We start from the raw sequence: 16,107 nt of genomic DNA, 5'->3' as shown, positions 1-16,107 counted from the left end.
TCTCTCGCGCTTCCGGTAGCCGCGCACCGTCGCAGCCGTAGACCAGAGCAAGCAAACGAACGAACAAGGACAAGGCACAATGACCTCTCTCAGCCGAGGCTCGCGTGAATCGATGCGCGAGGTGACGGCGGACGACCTGAGCAGCGGCAAAGAAGGAGGCGTCGGGCTGCACGCTGACGAGGCAAACGAAAAGGGCATCCTCCGCAGCAAGGACGATGACCGGGCCAAGGACGATGAGATCGCGCTCCAGCAGATGGGCATCGCCAATCAGATGGGCAAGGATGGCGGTGTGCGGCGCGATCTCAAGAGTCGTCACCTGGCCATGATTGCCCTCGGCGGTACCATTGGCACTGGCCTCTTCGTCGGCCTGGGCTCGTCGCTGGCCCAAGCCGGACCCCTGTCGACCCTGTTGGGTTTCCTTATCATGGGCGTGAGTAGCGTCGCTCGCCAGCGCACCGATGACTGCTTCTTGGCGTACAGGTGCTGACCTAAGGATTATACGTCTTAACCCTTCCTTCAGTTCTTTGTCTGGGCCCTCATGGTCGCCCTGGGCGAAATGGCCACCTTCCTCCCGGCGCCCGGCGGCTTCGTCCATCACGCTGCCCGCTTCGTTGACCCATCGATGGGTGCCGCCCTCGCCTGGCTCTACTGGTTCTCCTATGGCATCACGCTCCCCACCGAGCTACAGGCCTCGGCGCTCGTCATCTCGTTCTGGGACCCGGACCAGAAGATCAACCCTGCCGTCTGGATTACTATACTCATGGTCCTCGTCTGTGCCGTCAACTTCCTCGGCGTGCGCGTCTTTGGCGAGGTGGAATTCTGGTTCGCCTCGCTCAAGGTCATCATGATCGTCATTCTCATCATCACGTGCCTCGTCATCGATGTTGGTGGTGGCCCCCAAGGCGAGTACATCGGTGGGCGGTACTGGCGTAACCCTGGCGCCATGGCCCAGCTGTTTTGGGAGCCAGACGCCAACAACAACCCCACCGGCGGCATCTCGGGTCCCTGGGGCCGGTTCCTAGCCTTCTGGCAAGTCTTTATCAGCGCCGCCTTCTCCCTCGCCGGCACCGAGATTGTGGGCATGACGGTGGGCGAGGTCGAGAACCCGCGAAAGAATGTGCCAAAGGCCATCAAGCGTGTCGCATACCGCATCATTGCCTTTTACGTCCTCGCCGTCCTCCTGGTCGGGCTCTGTGTCCCTTACACCGACCCTCGCCTGCTCAGCGGCTCCAACAACGCCAGTGCCAGCCCATACGTGATCGCGATTGAGTCGGCGGGTATCAAGGTGCTCCCCCACTTTGTCAATGCCGTCCTCATCACCGTCACCTGGTCTGCAGGCCAGTCGGACCTCTACGCCTCGTCGCGTACCCTCTACGGCCTCGCGCTCGAGGGAAACGCGCCGCGCATCTTCAAAAAGTGCACAAAGGCCGGCCTTCCCATCTGGGCAACGGCCGCTACGGCCCTCTACGCTCCGCTCGCCTACATGGGCACCTCCTCTGCCGGCGTCGCCAATGTCTTTCTTGATCTGTACGACATAAGCGCCGTCTCGATTCTCATTGCCTGGTGGTGCATCGTCTTCACCTACATTCGCTTCTACCACGGCTTGAAGCACTACGGCCTCTCGCGCAGCGACCTGCCGTACAAGGCGCCGCTGCAGCCCTATGCGTCGTATGCCGCCTTTATCTTTTTCACCCTCGTCATCCTCTTTAGCGGCTTCACCGTCTTTCTCCGCGGCCACTGGGACAGCCCGACGTTTGTCGTCAACTACCTCTGCATCCCCTGCTTCTTTCTCCTCTGGATCGGCTACAAGGTCGTCTCCAAGAGCAAGTGGGTCGCTCTCGACCAAATGGACTTTGAAACTGGACGGCGCACCCTCGACGCCCTCGAAGAGCGTCGCCAGGATGACGAGGCAGACGTCGACGCCGAAAGGGCACGTCTCGCCGCCATGGGCCCCGTCAAGCGCTTCTTTGAGAAAGTGTTTGCTCTTCTTTTCTAGACGGCCATCGGGCCCCTGTTTCTGCTCTCGGTTTTCAAATGCAATAATTATCCCCATTCATCGGTGCTGTGATTCTTTACTAATAGTACAGTGTGGTTGTGTGTCAGTGTGTGTGCGTAAACTGTGAGTGTATGCAAAGGAAAAGATGGAGAAATTGAAGCTTGAAAGTAAATATGGGCGGGGAGGGGACTAGCTGACGGGTCTGGTATCGTTTGTGATGGTGGTGCGTGCTTGTTGTTGGATATGTGCAGAGCAGTGGTGAGGAGGAAAGCGAGGGCATCGTGCAGATGAAAGCTCAGGGTCGATGCTCGCCCTGTGAACGGCCGCGGGCGGCGCGACCCTGAAAGTAGGCGTCGCCGATGTTGGACACCTGGTCGAGGACGTCGTGGAGATTGTCCATCGTGACCGGCTGTCCTTCATCTTCGCCCCGCTGCAGCCAAGCCGTGACGAGACGCTCGGTCGCCTTGAGAAATGACGACATCTTTTCGGTATTTGATGCTGTAGTAGCGATGCTTGCAGACGCAGCCGACGCCTGCCTCTTTGAGCTGGGCAGTGATGCTGAGTCACCGTTCTTCTCGCTGTCCACTTCTGATCGGCTGCGCTTTCTCGACGACGATGACGATGACGACGGTGCCGCTTTTGAGCTGTCGACAGACGACGTCCTCGGCTTCGACCTGGGCGACGCTGGAGGTGAAGGCAAGCTGTCATCGATGACAACGTCTCTCGACAAGGTAGCAATCAGAGCAATGCGATCCTGCAGCTGCGATTGTGAGAGGTATCTATGGAGGACAGAGTGGGTGTGTGTATGCGTCAGCGAGCGTGCTGCAGACAAGCAGACAGTAGCACGCACCTGGGCTTTTCTGCGATGGCCAACCGGTCTGGGGGGTTCCAAGAGCCGTAGCCCTTGGCGGGGTAGATGCCGGTCGGCAGCGTCGATCCGTTGAGGAGGAGGTCCGGCGGTGTGCGCAAGCTGCTGCCTGTCGAGGTGGTGGACGTCGCGGGGCTGTGACTAGTCGAGCTGCTTCCGCCACCATGGTGGACCGGGACGCTGGTGCTGTTAGTCCCACTGCTAGAAGCGTGCGCGCTTCTGTTGTGGTTGCTGTACCCGTGAGTAGTACTGCTGCCGCTGGTGTGGTAAGAGTGCTGCAGTGACGGAGGTGGGTGGGCGTATCGGTCGTATCGCTGCAGCTGCTGGTTGAAGTGGTCGTCGTAGCGCTGGCTGTGGCTATATGGCGAAGACGATGTCGAAGAAGATGACGACGACGACGATGACGAAGGCACAGGAGCAACAGACGACGAAGACCAGGTTGTGTTCCTCTCTGACCCTCTGACCGGTGGTCGCCGGCTGGTCTGATGGTGATTGTGATGAGAATGGCGTTGGTTGTAAGAAGACATCAGCGGTGGTGGATATGGAGCTGCCGATGACGCTGCAGCTGCCTCTGCTGCTTTCGCAGCCGCCGTCGGTCGCGGTGGAAGCTCAGACATGACCATGTTGAATCTGACTGCTGCAAGAGTCGCGCGAGACTGTAATGTCGTGGTTGAAGAGGGAGCGCTGGTGATCTTACGCTCTGTCGATCGAGATTTCTGACAGAGGTGCTTGCAACCCTAGCCCGAACAAGCAGAACCAGATTCTACCTGAGCCGAGCCTTGGGTCGTTGGTCGCGACAAAAGCCGTCTTGGCCCCGAATTGCCCTCGCACAATGGCGAACGTGATCCGTGGCCAATTGGACCAGATTCACAAAAGGGTGGGAACTTGGTTCCGAAGACTCCCTCTCTCTGGCCTACTTTTTGCCCAGGGGCAAGTCGTCGGGGCTTGGCAGACCTTGGCTGGCCGTTTGTCTCTGCACTGTTATGTGCCAGTCGCAGAGGCCCTGCAAGGGAATGCGGCGAGAGAGCACGTCCCTACGCTTCTTCCAGGGAAGGGGTGCTTAGGTCGGCTACGAAGTAAAGGGATGGTAGCGGCGGAGCGACGTCGACGATGTCGGTGTGAGAGAAATTCTTGGTGGGCCCCAATCGGGGTTGGACTACGCACTCGTGCTGCCCTTCCGGCGAGTGCGCGCGCGATGTTGTGTGCCGAGAGGACAAGAGAGAGAGGGAGAGAGACGGAGGCGAAATACTCTCCGCCCAGCGTATTATGCCCGCCCGCCCAGAGCTGACGTCGTGTTTTGTCAGAAAGGTGAACAGCCTTGTTGAAATTGTTCTTCTTTCTGCCCGTCGAGCCGTCGTCTTGACGTTTGTCTTTGTCGCCGCCGCTGATGATCGTCAAGAAAGCGACGTTGGGGCTCTCCTGCTCTGGCGATGTGAGGGTCGAAGGTCCACTTCACCCCGTCCAAAGCGGGCGCACTTCCCAGCTCTGCCTCGTCTAATGCAGCGGTTTGCAGTGTTGTGCGCCCGGGAGACTCCAAAATAAAATTCAAAATGCAGTTAGTTCTGGCCCACTCCCCGAAAAACCCCAATTTGCTATTCGGGAGAGGGCGCCTGAAAAAAAAAAAAAAAACCAACGACAAGTGAATATCAACAGCAATATTATTCAAGTAGTCCTTTGAGCTACCACCGGCGATGGGCTCGAGCGTCAGCGGAACTCCTCCTCTATGATTTACTTCTTCCCTTTTTCATGCAAAGGGTGTCATGAGCCGATGTCGTCGCAACCTCTACAGCACTTGTCTTGGAAGTAAAAAACTCTTGGTTGTGCTCCAGATGCGTTCTGTTTCGTTCAGAGATACCTGATGAGTAGCTACTCTTTCGTATACAGTATAATTCTTGCTCAGTTGACGCGCGCCTGCCAGGGTTACAACAAAACAAGCAAATTAATCAAGAAGGTGGTAATCCCGGAGATAGAAACGGCAGATAGCTCGAGCAAAGTGGTTAATATCCCACCTCGGAGGAAGCCGACAGGAACGACCATCAACTCTCGTTTACGAGGTGGAGGGACGGGCCTGCCTGTGACCTTGATCTGTCCGTCTGCCAAGTCCATAATATCAATATTGATAATGCTGCAGTGAAGGATATGCGGCAGGACGACCCTACCCTCTGCATCGGTTATATTGAGGTTCAAACTTAAAAAAGACGTACGAGCCTTCCTGTGGGCACGGACACACCGATCGTATCGTCTGCATCTGTCATGACTGACTGATATTTTTCCAAAAACAAAGTTGAGCCCTTTTTTTGCACTTTTTTTTTTTGGGAGGTGGGCGTGGGCTCGATTCTTCGCACCAAAGAGAGGAATAGAGGACAAGGGAATGGCCAGCTCGAGCGCTCAGGCAGCGATCCTCCAGCGGTCAGAGCCGGTCCCCGACGCATTTCCAAAGGTTGTGGGACCCAACCTGGATGAGCCACAATCAATAGAGTCGCTCTTGGCCAGCTATGCAAATGTGGGCTTCCAGGCGTCGGCCGTATCGCAGGCCTGCGAGATCATAGAGCGCATGGTGAGCTTCGTTGCCCCTTCTAATTCGAGAAGCGAGTGTTGTTTGCTGATGCGAGCCATCGCTACAGAGAAAGTGGCGTCTGTCGGACGAGCCTGTGGCTGAGGATGAGATGGACGAGGCGCTCAAGGACCCAGCGGTGCGGAGCCAGATTGGCGCAACAATCTTTCTTGGCTACACATCGAATCTGATTTCGTCTGGGCTGCGCGAAGTCATACTGTTCCTCGTTAAGCACAAGTACGTCTCTGCGCTCGTCACGACGGCTGGTGGCATCGAGGAAGACATCATCAAGTGTCTCGGCACCACGCACCTGGCTTCGTTTGATCTCGATGGCGCAACACTAAGAGCAAAGGGCCTCAACCGGATTGGAAACCTCGTCGTACCCAACGACAACTACTGCAAATTCGAAGACTGGGTCATGCCCATCCTTGAAAAGATGAGAGAGGAGCAGGGCGACCACGTCGACAATGTCTGGACGCCCAGCCGCATCTGCCAGAGGCTCGGAAAGGAGATCGACGACGAACGAAGCGTCCTCTACTGGGCCGCAAAGGTTCGTCCTCTTTTTTCTCTGCTCTAATTGACTGCCAGATACTTACTGGAGCCCGAATCGTACAGAACGACATCCCCGTCTTCTGCCCAGCACTAACCGACGGTTCGTTGGGCGACATGATCTACTTTCACAGCTACAAGTCGCCCGGCCTCGTCGTCGACCTAGTCAAGGACATCCGCCGCCTCAATGACCTGAGCGTAAAGGCCAAAAAGGCCGGCATGATCATCCTGGGCGGCGGTGTGTGCAAGCATCAAATTGCCAATGCAATGCTTTTCGTGAGAATGACTCCCTTCTTCTTTTCTTCTGGCCCCACGCTGATCATTGACGGGGTTCAATCTTGGGGCGCTCTTGCTCAGCGAAACGGGGCAGACTATGCCGTCTATATCAATACGGGCCAAGAGTTTGATGGGTCCGACAGCGGCGCAAGACCCGACGAGGCCGTGAGCTGGGGCAAGATCCGGAGCGCAGCCAGGGGAGGTCAGTCGGTCAAAGTCTACTGCGATGCCACCATCATCTTCCCAATCATCGTCGCAAATACCTTTGCCAAGGCGCACTGGGAGAGCGAGAGGCAGAGAGCCGAGGCCGGTGGAAGAAATTGAACAGAAAGGTAAAGCTGCATCGGTGGTTCCTAGCTTATTGGCAGCCTGTAATACTTGATAGAGATGCAAATCTGTATTCTACACGTGGATAGCATGGAAGGGGAAACGAAGTAAAGCCATGATGGTCGAGACTGAACGGGTCACCGCACCTCTCAGGGACTCAAAGTAGAAAAGAAATCCTCACATCGGTCTCTAGGGACAGGACATGGCTGGACTCTAAATTGCAATGCTGTAAAGTCCTCTCTAGGCAAATGCACCCGCAGCCACGCCCTTCTCGCCAGCAACCTGGGCCAGTTCGGCCTGGATCTTGTCGGCGGGGGCCTTCTGGCACGACTCGCGCAGCGCTTCGATCTTTTCGGGCTCGTCGGCAAGAGCAGTGCAGATGGCATCGAGGCCGTTGAGCTTGGCCTCGATGACCTGGACCGAGGGGGTCGTACCAGCGGGCTCAAAGTAGTTGTTGTTGGTGATGAGCTCGCGGAGCACCTTCTTGTGCTTCTTGACGTTCTTCTTGGCTGCTTCACGGGCCTTCTTTGCGTCGGCGCGAGAGGCCTGGTTGGGAAAAGCAAGGTCAGCTATACCAGATTGTGCCTCTTGCCATGACATGACTCCAGACTCTCACCTTCTCCTCTTCCTCCTTCTTGGCAGCCTCCTCCTTCTTGCGCTTCTCCTCCTCCTCCTGCTTCTTCTTCTCTTCGGCAGAGGGACCAGCCGTCGCTCCATTGGCACCGGCCTTGCCCTTGTTCTTCTTGGCCTCGCGAGCCGCCTTCTCCTCGGCCTTGAACTTCTTGATGCGCGGGTCGACACTCAGGGCCTTGTCGACGATGCTGCGAAGGCGGGCATTGTCCTCCTTCTTTCTCCTCGCACGGTCGTTGCGGTTCTTCTTCTCCGTGTACCGCTTGTCATCGCGGTTGTCACTCCCCTCGTTGATCTCCTTGTCGAGGTACTCGAAGCTTCTCCAGCTGTCAAAGTTGTACCAGAAGTCGTAGAAAGCGTTGACGTCCTCCTTGGCGCTGCTCATGTTGCCCAGCGGAGGCGCCGGTCCGTTCTTGGACTCCTCGCTGAAGCGCACCTCGCGCTCGAACACCGGCGTCCAGAGGTCGATGAATTTAGACTCTGGCTCCTTGCCCGTGGGCGTGTCTTCGTCATCAATACCTTCGTCAACGCTGTCGAACTGACGGCGCCTCTCGGGGTGCGTAAGGACATCGTAGGCCTTGGAGATGCACTTGAAGAAGGCATCGTCATTGACCATGCCAGAAGCACCGGCCTTCTTGTCCGGGTGGTGCCTCAACACCTTGCGGCGGTGAGCAGTCTTGATCTGCGCAAGGTTCGCCTTGTACCGCAGCGAGGACAGACCGAGCACGGCGTAGTGGTCTTGGCTCTGAGGAACAAATGTCAGTATCCCGATGCAGGCTACGAGCGCAGGCAGTGCTTGTGCTCACCTTCCATTCCTTGGGATCACGATCGAGCAGGTCCTGCGTCTCTTCCTCGTCAGGGATCTCAACGTCCTCCTCTCCCGTCGAGTTGGCGGCCTTGAGGGCATCGAGGCGCTCCTTCTCGGCCTGGTCATCGTCCTCAAAGCTTAGCTGACGAAGCTGGCGGCGCGTGTGGGCGATGTAAGAAGGACCGACGGGCAAAAGCGTCGTGTCTGCAGTCGGCTTCGAGAGAGATGAAGGGCCTGCTGCCTTGTGGCCCGATGGGGCCGACGGCAGGCTGAAAGGGAGGTCCACAACGGCAGCCATGGTTGGTTGATGTCTTCACAGAGAGGAGGAAGTTCGGGGAGCATCAGTCTTCTTCCTGAAAAGTTATGAAAACACGTGCACTGGCACCATCACGTGTCGCTTGCTTCCATGCACTCCGTCGACGCTTGACCACGGTTGAAGGTCAACGTCGAGGTCGCTCCACCCGAGCTTTCTTCCAAATACAACCGCTTCTGCCCCTCCCCATCCCCCTTTTGCCGCTGAACGGCCTTCTTTCCCAGCTGAGTGCAGAGAGAGGCACACTGTACCAGGATGGCGAGCTCGACGGCGACGGGAGAGAAGCCGGCACACCTGGGTGTGACGGCCCCCATCGCCCTCAATGGTCCAACACCCAAGGAGCTCGAGGTCACGGAAAGCCTGCTGGCCGAATTGACAAAGCAAGGATCCTTTGAAAGCGAAGAGGAGGCGAAATTGAGGTGTGTGTCCATGATAATCCCTTCTGTGGTGACGAGCTAACGTCCCTTTGTCACCCGAAAGAGAGGTCGTGCTTAGCAAGGTAAATTCGCTCGTCAAGGACTTTGTCTACAAAGCCACGCTGGCGAGAGGCCTCTCCGAATCCATTGCCGCTACTTCCGGCGGAAAGATTTTCTCTTTCGTGAGCATCTTGGTGGTGCATCCCCGCTTGGCTTTCAGCTCATTTGACGTTTACAGGGCTCGTATCGCTTGGGCGTTCATGGACCGGGCGCCGATATCGACACGCTTTGTGTGGTACCCAAACATGTCCAGCGAGAGGACTTCTTCTCAATTTTCGAGGCGATGCTCAGGGAGAGAAATGATGTCGAAGAAGTAGCGTGTGTCCCGGAGGCTTACGTGCCCGTCATCAACACCAAGTTCATGGGCATAAAGATCGACTTTCTCTTTGCAAGGCTGGCACTAGCGAGAATCGAGGACAATCTCGTCTTGCACGACAGCAACTTGCTCAAGAATCTCGATGAGAGGGACGTCCGGAGCTTAGGAGGTGAGTCCAAGACGAATGTTTGAAGGGATGCATGTCATGCCTGCTCATGCTCTTTCAAAGGTTCGAGAGTCACCGATGAGATTCTTCGGCTGGTCCCCAACGTGGAGGTTTTCAGGATGTCGTTGCGGTGCATCAAGCTCTGGGCACAAAGTGAGTCGCAAACTCGGAGCAAGCGTTACATCCGTCTTGTCACTGAGACCCTCTGCCTTCCAGGACGAGCAATCTACTCAAACGTCATGGGCTTCCTTGGTGGTGTGGCGTGGGCCATGCTCGTCGCGCGCATCTGTCAGCTGTATCCGAACGAGGCAGCGGGCGCCATCGTAAGCCGATTCTTCATCATCTACTACCAGTGGAAGTGGCCTCAACCAGTTCTGCTGAAGAACATCGAAGAGGGACCGCTCCCGGTGCGAGTATGGAATCCGAAGCTCTATCCTCAAGATCGGCTTCATCGCATGCCCATCATTACGCCTGCCTATCCTTCAATGTGCGCCACTCACAACGTCAGCCAGTCAACACAGATGATCATGACACAAGAGTTTAAGAGAGGTGCCGAGATCGTCGATCGCATTATGGTGGGCTCGGCAAACTGGTCAGAGCTATTTACCGGGCACGACTTCTTCCACAAGTACAAGTACTATCTCCAGGTGGTGGCTAGCAGTGGCAGCGCAGATCTTCAGCTTAAATGGAGCGGTACCGTCGAGAGCAAGGTTCGGCAACTTATCATGAAGCTCGAGCAGGTGCCTACGCTCATGTGCGCCCACCCCTATATCAAGGGCTTCGACCAGAAGAGCATCTGCTACAATGACTCTGAGGTCAGACTCGTGGCAACGGGCAACGTGCCTGAGGAGGTGGCAAAGCGAACAGAGGTGGAAGACCTGCCCAAGGAGGGACTCGGGGCAGACGAGGCGAAGGAGAAGGATATTGAGGCGAAACAAATTGAGCAGGAGGAGGGCCATCGGACCATCTGGACAACAACGTTCTATATCGGCCTCTGTGTCGAGCCAAGACCAGGTATGCCCACTTGCTTGCTTCTTCTTGTTTCTATCCTCCCACTGACGATCGCCCTTATTTGTGCAGCAAATGTTGCTGGGCAGAGAAGGCTCGATATCTCGTTCCCGACGACACAATTTACTCAATTGGTTAAACAGTGGGACGGTTATGACGAATCTTCGATGGGAATCAGCGTGCGCCACATTAAGTGGAGCCACTTGCCCGAATATGTCTTTGGTGGCGAGCCCAGGGGAAGCAAGCAAGCGGTTAAGCGAGACAAGTCAGGCCGGGCAAAGGGTCAGGCTGTGGAACCCACCTTGGAGAACGGGGACGCTCCAGCCAAGAAGAGAAGGTGAGCTAGGTAATGCTTTCGAAAGTCGATGAGCTAGCTGGCTGACCTCATGTGTATGACTAGATCCTCTGGCACCAACTCTGGCGAGAGCGGCTCAGGTCCAGCCAATGACATTCCAAATCTGCCACAACACAGTAATGGCGACGCTCACGCCTCAGGGAGTAACCCAGCGCTTCCGATCCAACCGGGTGGTGGGGCGGCTGACGAGCTCCAACGATTTCGAGAAGCCACGGGCGCGACGCCGGTTGCGACCAAAAACGCCGCACCACCAAGTCAAGCTTAGTGTTTTCTCGGCCTTCCTTCGTTCATTGTCCACTCCTGGGCATCGACCATACTCTCACCTTCTCACCATCCACACCCTCATTAGACATGTAACATCAGTTGTTCCCTTTTCTTTTCCCGTACACAAACAATGAAAAATGTAAAAAGATGCTCTTTGACAGGTGTAGGTACTTTGTTACAGTGATGTCTTCATGCTGTTTACTGGTTGCGAAGCAGTGCCAGATCGACGAGAGCATTCTCCTCGAGGTGATCCATCCATTTGCCGAGGTATTCATCGCCCGAATCTCTGCACGTCGTGCTATCGCCAATGACGCATAGCTGCCTCTTCGGCCTGGTCATGGCTACGTTCAACCTCCGTTTCTCTGCCAGGAAACCGACGTTACCTTCCTCATTGCTTCGAACGAGCGAAATGACGATTGCCTCGTTCTCGCGCCCCTGCATCCCATCGACTGTGCCAATCTCGACGCGCTCGCCGGACGCTGCATCTCTGAAGCCCGACAGCCGGTCCGCCAACAACGAGACCTGGGCACTGTACGGCGACAGGACACCGATCTGGCTCGGTCTCAGGCCGGCCTGGAGGAGCGTTTCTACGTGTGCGTGCACCAGCTCAACTTCGTGCACATTCGTCTTGCTCTCGCGTCCGACGATCGAGTCGACGTCGTCCGAGGCAGATGCGGATGTCTCAAACATGTCTGACCCAGCCGTATCGATGAAAACGATGGGAGCGAGGCGCACGTCGTCTTTCTCCTCCTCTTCGGTCTCCGGACGTGCCAGCTCGTAATTGTCTAAATCAAATAGACGAATGGAGCAATTGGACTCGTGCGCCTTGAGCTGCGATTCGTAGAGGGCCTCGTTGGGGAAGGTCATGATCTGCGAATGCATTGAAAGTGAATAGAAGATAAGTCGGTGTCACATGGGAATGCCATTCCAGCCTGGCTTACCTCTTGATTCATGCGGTATTGAACATCGAGCAGGTTTTTGCAGCCAGGCCCATAGAGGCCGAGCAAACGGCTGAAAAGCGTCGTTTCAAGTGACCGTGGTGGCCGAAGGACCACGCGCTGCTTGTCTCTTCCCTTCGCCTTTGAGGCTTCAAATGACCCTCCTTCGCCTTCGTCTTCTTCGTTGTCTTGTGCATCCCCATCACCATTCAGACTAATATTAGAAAGTCTTGATGCGGCTTCGTCTGCGTTTGCCTCTTGTTTCTTTGATTTGTTTGGCTTGGCACTCTTTCTCTTGTCCTGCGAATGTCGATAGCCCTTGACGGTGGGCGGAAGCTGAAGGTGGTCACCTGCCAGGATGACCTTTCCTTCTGCTCTCGCTCGCATGATCGGGATCCAGCACTGTGTTCGGCTTCAGTCGACTTGGAAACTAAACGCAAATTGAAGAAAGAACAGTCCCACTCACAGCGGCCTCGGTGGCTTGGCAAGCTTCATCGATGATAACAGCGTCGAACTCGACGTTGTTCAGCTGCCTGCCGCCCGCCCCGTGACAAGTGGCCACCACGATAGATGCCCTCGAGATGACAGCCTTTGTCAAGCCCCTCTCTCGCTTCCGATACTCTTTTCGAAGAGCTCGGACCTCGTCCCAGCGCTGCCGACGCTCGCTCCCCGACATTCGCCCCTTGCCACCGGCACGAGACGAGGCCTGACCTCGGTACGACGTCGACTTGTTACCCGCTGCTGGCGCATCCCGGTCGGGTCGCAGCACTTTCATCGACGCTTGCAACTCTTCGCGCACGTCTTTGAGGAGCGATCCTTCTGACGAATTCTGTGATTGGTAGTCGAGCGTCGAGGTGACGAGCGACTGCAACACCCTCGCAGGGTCTGTGAGGAAACAGCTTCAGCGGCGGCTCTCTTCTCATCATTTGCTCCCCATTCTTCTCTACTTACGACCTATCCTCGTGATCCCGAGCCCCTTGGCTCGAAGCGCATCGCCTCCCCTTTCGATGATACGTTCCATGACATTGTCGGCAGCTAGATTGCTGGCACCGCAAACGAGGACCCTCTTCTCTTGGCCCAGCGCCAGCTGAAGCACCAGCTCGGCCACAGCCGTCGTCTTGCCCGTGCCCGGAGGCCCGTGGATGAGGGCGAAGTGATTGGAGGCCAAGGCAAACGTAATCGCTCGCTGCTGCGACTCATTGAGGCCCGTGTTGAAGAGAGGTAGCGGCATGGTAACGTCCTTTGCCCATGTGGGCGGCGTCTGGGCAACAAGAGCCCGGATTAAGTTGCTGCTGGGCGAGCTCCCCTTGCTTCCCTGACCCTCCCCATCGCCTTGCCCTTCGACTTCAGACTCGGACGAAGACCCGTCGCCTGGTTTGGACCTAGATGTTTTGATGGTGAGCCCTAGCTGCTTGGCAAGCCTTGCCAAGGTTGCTTCCATACTACAAGTGCCCATGTCGCTGTTAGCAAGAGTCTAATGGCCTTCCATGAGCACCTCCCAGTCTCACCGGTCAAAGGTTGCTTCGTTGGCGACCTTGACGACTCTGATACGATGAGGCAGCTCGGGAGCCTCACTGCCGCTGCCATCGGGCTTCTTTTTGTTGTTGGCTCCAAGTGCGATGACGAGCTTGCTATCGGAGACTTTGAAGACGACTCCGGGGGCAGGCCTGTATGCATCGCTGCTGCCGCTGGCTTTGGTCTTCAACGGCTTGGTGGGGTCCGTCGCATGGTCTTCAAGCTGGACGATATCGCCAGGCCTGAGCGTGTGTGGAGGTATGATTGGCGAGGTGTGGTAGGCGGCCGGCCTCTCGAGCTCTGCCAGGCTGAGCCAGCGTTCCTTGCAAGGTCAGTGCGAAGGCCAAGCAGCAAAGGAGAGACAGCAAGGTACCAGGCTCACATCTTGCCGCCGAGACCGATTGAGACGTTGAGGGCACCCAGGCCCAGAACGGCGAGGCCATTCCTCTCGAGCTGTTTTGGCGAGCATTTGGACAGGAGGAGCCGAGACTGGTCCTGCTCCTCTTTGCGCTCCGCCGCGAGAAGATCAACGTGCTTCTGGAGCCACCTCGTCAGCGCCTCTTCCGACGGCGGCTCGGGCTGGTGTAGCGTCATTTGCGACCACGATCCCTTCCCTCGTCCGTCGTGCTGTAGTCACTCTCGTGCGGCACGGCTGCTTCCAGAAAATTTAAAGCTCACGTCCTTGGAGCTTGATCCAAGTAATTGACATGCAAATTGCCATTCTCACAACTACTCTAAGTGCCCCTGCTCGCTTCAATCTTTCTCTCGAATCAGTCTTCTCAGGTAGAAAGCAGAAGGCGCGGCACCAGCATAAGGTGGTCTTCTTACAGTGGACGCTTCTTACTACGAAAGCGAGTCACTTAGGAGAGAAGGGATGAGTATCTGATCACAATGGCTGGGCTTATGTAAGCCATCGTCGAGACGGAAATCCGTCCGCGGTCTCTTTGACGAGTCAGAGGCTGGATTTTGATCCGTTTCTTCTTGCTACTAAAGCAAGAACAATCTCGCCCCCCCTCATTTGCCTCTATCCGTCGTGTGCATTCAAACCATGGGTTTCCTACAAAGAGGGCTGCCGTTGCGGCAGTTGGCGTCCGCCCAGAAAATCACCGCTCCCTCTACCACCCCTCTTCGCCTCGTCCTTGCTTCGTCCGCCCAAGGGCTTCCCAAAGCAAGCATGCCTGCCCGCCTCTCGTCGTCCTCTGCCTCGGTCTCGGCGGCGCATGGACGCGGCCACTCCACCGTCTTGTCCGACCCCATGACGGGCGAGCCGACGGGCCACCATGACATCGACGCTTCGGCGCTGATCATTGAAGAGAACAAGACGCTGCGGGAGCCGCCGCCGTCGTCGTCGCTCGTCTTTGGCCACTCCTTTGCCGACCACATGCTCGCTGTCAACTGGAACGGCGCCACCGGATGGGCCGCCCCAAGGATCCAGCCGTACGGACCCCTGACGCTGGACCCCAGCTCCGTCATCTTCCACTATGCTCCGAGCCTGTTTGAGGGCATGAAGGCCTACAAGGATGTCGAGGGCCGTGTCAGGCTGTTCAGGCCCGACATGAACATGAAGAGGATGAACACGTCTGCCGAACGCATGGCACTGCCGGTGAGTCTCATCCTTTGCATATACAATCTTGTTTCACATCTACCCCACCCTGCCAAAGTCATCCAATGCTGACCGTGATTGATTTGCCCACCCACCACCAGACATTCTCGGGCAAGGAGCTGACGAAGCTCATCGCCAAGCTCGTCTCGCTCGACTCGAACTGGATTCCCTCGGAGCCGGGCTACAGCCTCTACATCCGGCCCACGCTCATCGGCACCCAGGCTGCACTGGGTGTGCACCCGGCCAACGACGCGCTCCTCTTTGTCATTAGCTCGCCCGTGGGCCCATACTACAAGACGGGCTTCAAGCCCGTGGCCCTCGAGGCAGACCCCAGCCTGGTGCGAGCCTGGCCGGGTGGCGTGGGCCAGTACAAGCTCGGCGCAAACTACGGACCGGGCATCCGCGTGCAGATGGAGGCCGCCAAGCGGGGCTACCAGCAGAACCTCTGGCTCTTTGGCGAGGAGCACTGGCTCACCGAGGTGGGCACCATGAACCTCTTTGTCGCTCTCAAGCGCGACGACGGCTCGACGGAGCTCGTCACGCCGCCGCTCAACGGCACCATCCTGCCTGGTGTCACGCGCGACTCGATCCTGGGCCTGGCGCGGGACCACGTCTCCAAAAAGGCACCCATCGAGGGCCTTCCCGACAACCTCGTCGTGTCCGAGCGGGAGATCAACATGGGCGAGATCATCAAGGCTTCGGAAAAGGGCTCGCTGATCGAGATGTTTGGTGCCGGGACAGCGGCCATTGTCTCGCCCGTCGACCGCGTCGGCTTCAAGGGGAGAGACATTCAGATTCCCGCAGGCGAAGAGGGCGCTGGACCCATCGCAAAGGCCATGCTCAAGAGCATCACTGACATCCAGCTGGGCAGGGTCAACCACCCGTGGAGTGTCCTCGTGGAGGATCTCTTGTAATTTATCTCTCTGTCTCGGTTGTATCGGTGGTAGTCCCACGTCCGGCTTCTCCAAATCTCATGAGCCAAACACTGGACGCATTGCAGCAAAACAACATCTTGTGCTCTATCTCCTCTTCTTTCCTGCGTCGTGCCGAGCACACGATTCGTATCTCAAGAGAGATGGCTGCGTGAGGCACCAACTTTGTGTGAGAGAGCGAAAAGTGAAATTCCGGCTGCTAGAATTTGTCGA

At 56.8% G+C, this 16,107-nt stretch overlaps 8 protein-coding genes across 8 annotated transcripts; 5 read left to right on the top strand and 3 right to left on the bottom strand.

Moving 5' to 3' along the window:
* Positions 1-271: 271 nt before the first annotated feature.
* Positions 272-1,996, top strand: FA10DRAFT_233218 (hypothetical protein; the record flags this gene model as incomplete). The annotated part of the gene is made up of 2 exons (XM_025518938.1): positions 272-430; positions 521-1,996. 2 exons carry the CDS (start codon positions 272-274, stop codon positions 1,994-1,996), a joined length of 1,635 nt encoding a protein of 544 aa, XP_025375585.1.
* A 147-nt stretch (positions 1,997-2,143) lies between these two features.
* On the bottom strand, positions 2,144-3,591 carry FA10DRAFT_162203 (hypothetical protein). Its single transcript, XM_025518157.1, has 2 exons — positions 2,847-3,591; positions 2,144-2,775 (listed from the first exon to the last, which is right to left on the bottom strand). The coding sequence occupies exons 1-2, from the start codon at positions 3,485-3,487 to the stop codon at positions 2,292-2,294; spliced, it is 1,125 nt and encodes a 374-aa protein (XP_025375584.1). The 5' UTR covers positions 3,488-3,591; the 3' UTR covers positions 2,144-2,291.
* Positions 3,592-4,402, top strand: FA10DRAFT_162202 (hypothetical protein). The gene has a single exon (XM_025518156.1). The coding sequence runs from the start codon at positions 3,697-3,699 to the stop codon at positions 4,150-4,152; it is 456 nt and encodes a 151-aa protein (XP_025375583.1). The 5' UTR covers positions 3,592-3,696; the 3' UTR covers positions 4,153-4,402.
* A 791-nt stretch (positions 4,403-5,193) lies between these two features.
* Positions 5,194-6,800, top strand: FA10DRAFT_162173 (Deoxyhypusine synthase). The gene is made up of 4 exons (XM_025518155.1): positions 5,194-5,421; positions 5,489-5,968; positions 6,034-6,243; positions 6,325-6,800. The coding sequence occupies exons 1-4, from the start codon at positions 5,236-5,238 to the stop codon at positions 6,565-6,567; spliced, it is 1,119 nt and encodes a 372-aa protein (XP_025375582.1). The 5' UTR covers positions 5,194-5,235; the 3' UTR covers positions 6,568-6,800.
* On the bottom strand, positions 6,328-8,334 carry FA10DRAFT_268579 (DnaJ-domain-containing protein). Its single transcript, XM_025522392.1, has 3 exons — positions 8,007-8,334; positions 7,187-7,945; positions 6,328-7,116 (listed from the first exon to the last, which is right to left on the bottom strand). The coding sequence occupies exons 1-3, from the start codon at positions 8,304-8,306 to the stop codon at positions 6,811-6,813; spliced, it is 1,365 nt and encodes a 454-aa protein (XP_025375581.1). The 5' UTR covers positions 8,307-8,334; the 3' UTR covers positions 6,328-6,810.
* Positions 8,335-8,576: 242 nt separating this feature from the next.
* FA10DRAFT_272791 (polymerase) lies at positions 8,577-10,628 on the top strand (the record flags this gene model as incomplete). The annotated part of the gene is made up of 6 exons (XM_025523139.1): positions 8,577-8,740; positions 8,802-8,919; positions 8,976-9,282; positions 9,343-9,432; positions 9,496-10,293; positions 10,360-10,628. The coding sequence occupies 6 exons, from the start codon at positions 8,577-8,579 to the stop codon at positions 10,626-10,628; spliced, it is 1,746 nt and encodes a 581-aa protein (XP_025375580.1).
* Positions 10,629-11,005: 377 nt separating this feature from the next.
* Positions 11,006-14,016, bottom strand: FA10DRAFT_268577 (P-loop containing nucleoside triphosphate hydrolase protein). The gene is made up of 6 exons (XM_025522391.1): positions 13,742-14,016; positions 13,353-13,667; positions 12,796-13,286; positions 12,311-12,729; positions 11,848-12,246; positions 11,006-11,776 (listed from the first exon to the last, which is right to left on the bottom strand). Exons 1-6 carry the CDS (start codon positions 13,951-13,953, stop codon positions 11,105-11,107), a joined length of 2,508 nt encoding a protein of 835 aa, XP_025375579.1. The 5' UTR covers positions 13,954-14,016; the 3' UTR covers positions 11,006-11,104.
* A 412-nt stretch (positions 14,017-14,428) lies between these two features.
* Positions 14,429-16,014, top strand: FA10DRAFT_268576 (branched-chain amino acid aminotransferase II). Its single transcript, XM_025522390.1, has 2 exons — positions 14,429-14,962; positions 15,064-16,014. Exons 1-2 carry the CDS (start codon positions 14,534-14,536, stop codon positions 15,874-15,876), a joined length of 1,242 nt encoding a protein of 413 aa, XP_025375578.1. The 5' UTR covers positions 14,429-14,533; the 3' UTR covers positions 15,877-16,014.
* The last annotated feature ends 93 nt before the right edge of the window (positions 16,015-16,107 follow it).

This window comes from Acaromyces ingoldii (genome assembly GCF_003144295.1).
Source record: "Acaromyces ingoldii strain MCA 4198 unplaced genomic scaffold FA10scaffold_5, whole genome shotgun sequence".
In the NCBI taxonomy this organism is placed as follows: domain Eukaryota; kingdom Fungi; phylum Basidiomycota; class Exobasidiomycetes; order Exobasidiales; family Cryptobasidiaceae; genus Acaromyces; species Acaromyces ingoldii.
Note: the sequence above shows the minus strand (reverse complement) of the source record. Positions and strands in the feature narration are given on the sequence as shown.

Coding starts and splice junctions, on each gene's coding strand:
- FA10DRAFT_162203 (XM_025518157.1), bottom strand. CDS start 3,487: ATGGTCATGTCTGAGCTTCCACCGCGACCGACGGCGGCTGCGAAAGCA. Junction 2,776..2,846: donor GCCATCGCAGAAAAGCCCAG/GTGCGTGCTACT, acceptor TGTCCTCCATAG/ATACCTCTCACAATCGCAGC.
- FA10DRAFT_162202 (XM_025518156.1), top strand. CDS start 3,697: ATGGCGAACGTGATCCGTGGCCAATTGGACCAGATTCACAAAAGGGTG.
- FA10DRAFT_162173 (XM_025518155.1), top strand. CDS start 5,236: ATGGCCAGCTCGAGCGCTCAGGCAGCGATCCTCCAGCGGTCAGAGCCG. Junction 5,422..5,488: donor GCGAGATCATAGAGCGCATG/GTGAGCTTCGTT, acceptor CCATCGCTACAG/AGAAAGTGGCGTCTGTCGGA. Junction 5,969..6,033: donor TCCTCTACTGGGCCGCAAAG/GTTCGTCCTCTT, acceptor CGAATCGTACAG/AACGACATCCCCGTCTTCTG.
- FA10DRAFT_268579 (XM_025522392.1), bottom strand. CDS start 8,306: ATGGCTGCCGTTGTGGACCTCCCTTTCAGCCTGCCGTCGGCCCCATCG. Junction 7,946..8,006: donor GTGATCCCAAGGAATGGAAG/GTGAGCACAAGC, acceptor TTTGTTCCTCAG/AGCCAAGACCACTACGCCGT. Junction 7,117..7,186: donor AGAAGGAGGAAGAGGAGAAG/GTGAGAGTCTGG, acceptor TTTCCCAACCAG/GCCTCTCGCGCCGACGCAAA.
- FA10DRAFT_268577 (XM_025522391.1), bottom strand. CDS start 13,953: ATGACGCTACACCAGCCCGAGCCGCCGTCGGAAGAGGCGCTGACGAGG. Junction 13,287..13,352: donor AACGAAGCAACCTTTGACCG/GTGAGACTGGGA, acceptor GGGCACTTGTAG/TATGGAAGCAACCTTGGCAA. Junction 11,777..11,847: donor AATACCGCATGAATCAAGAG/GTAAGCCAGGCT, acceptor ATGCATTCGCAG/ATCATGACCTTCCCCAACGA.
- FA10DRAFT_268576 (XM_025522390.1), top strand. CDS start 14,534: ATGCCTGCCCGCCTCTCGTCGTCCTCTGCCTCGGTCTCGGCGGCGCAT. Junction 14,963..15,063: donor CCGAACGCATGGCACTGCCG/GTGAGTCTCATC, acceptor ACCCACCACCAG/ACATTCTCGGGCAAGGAGCT.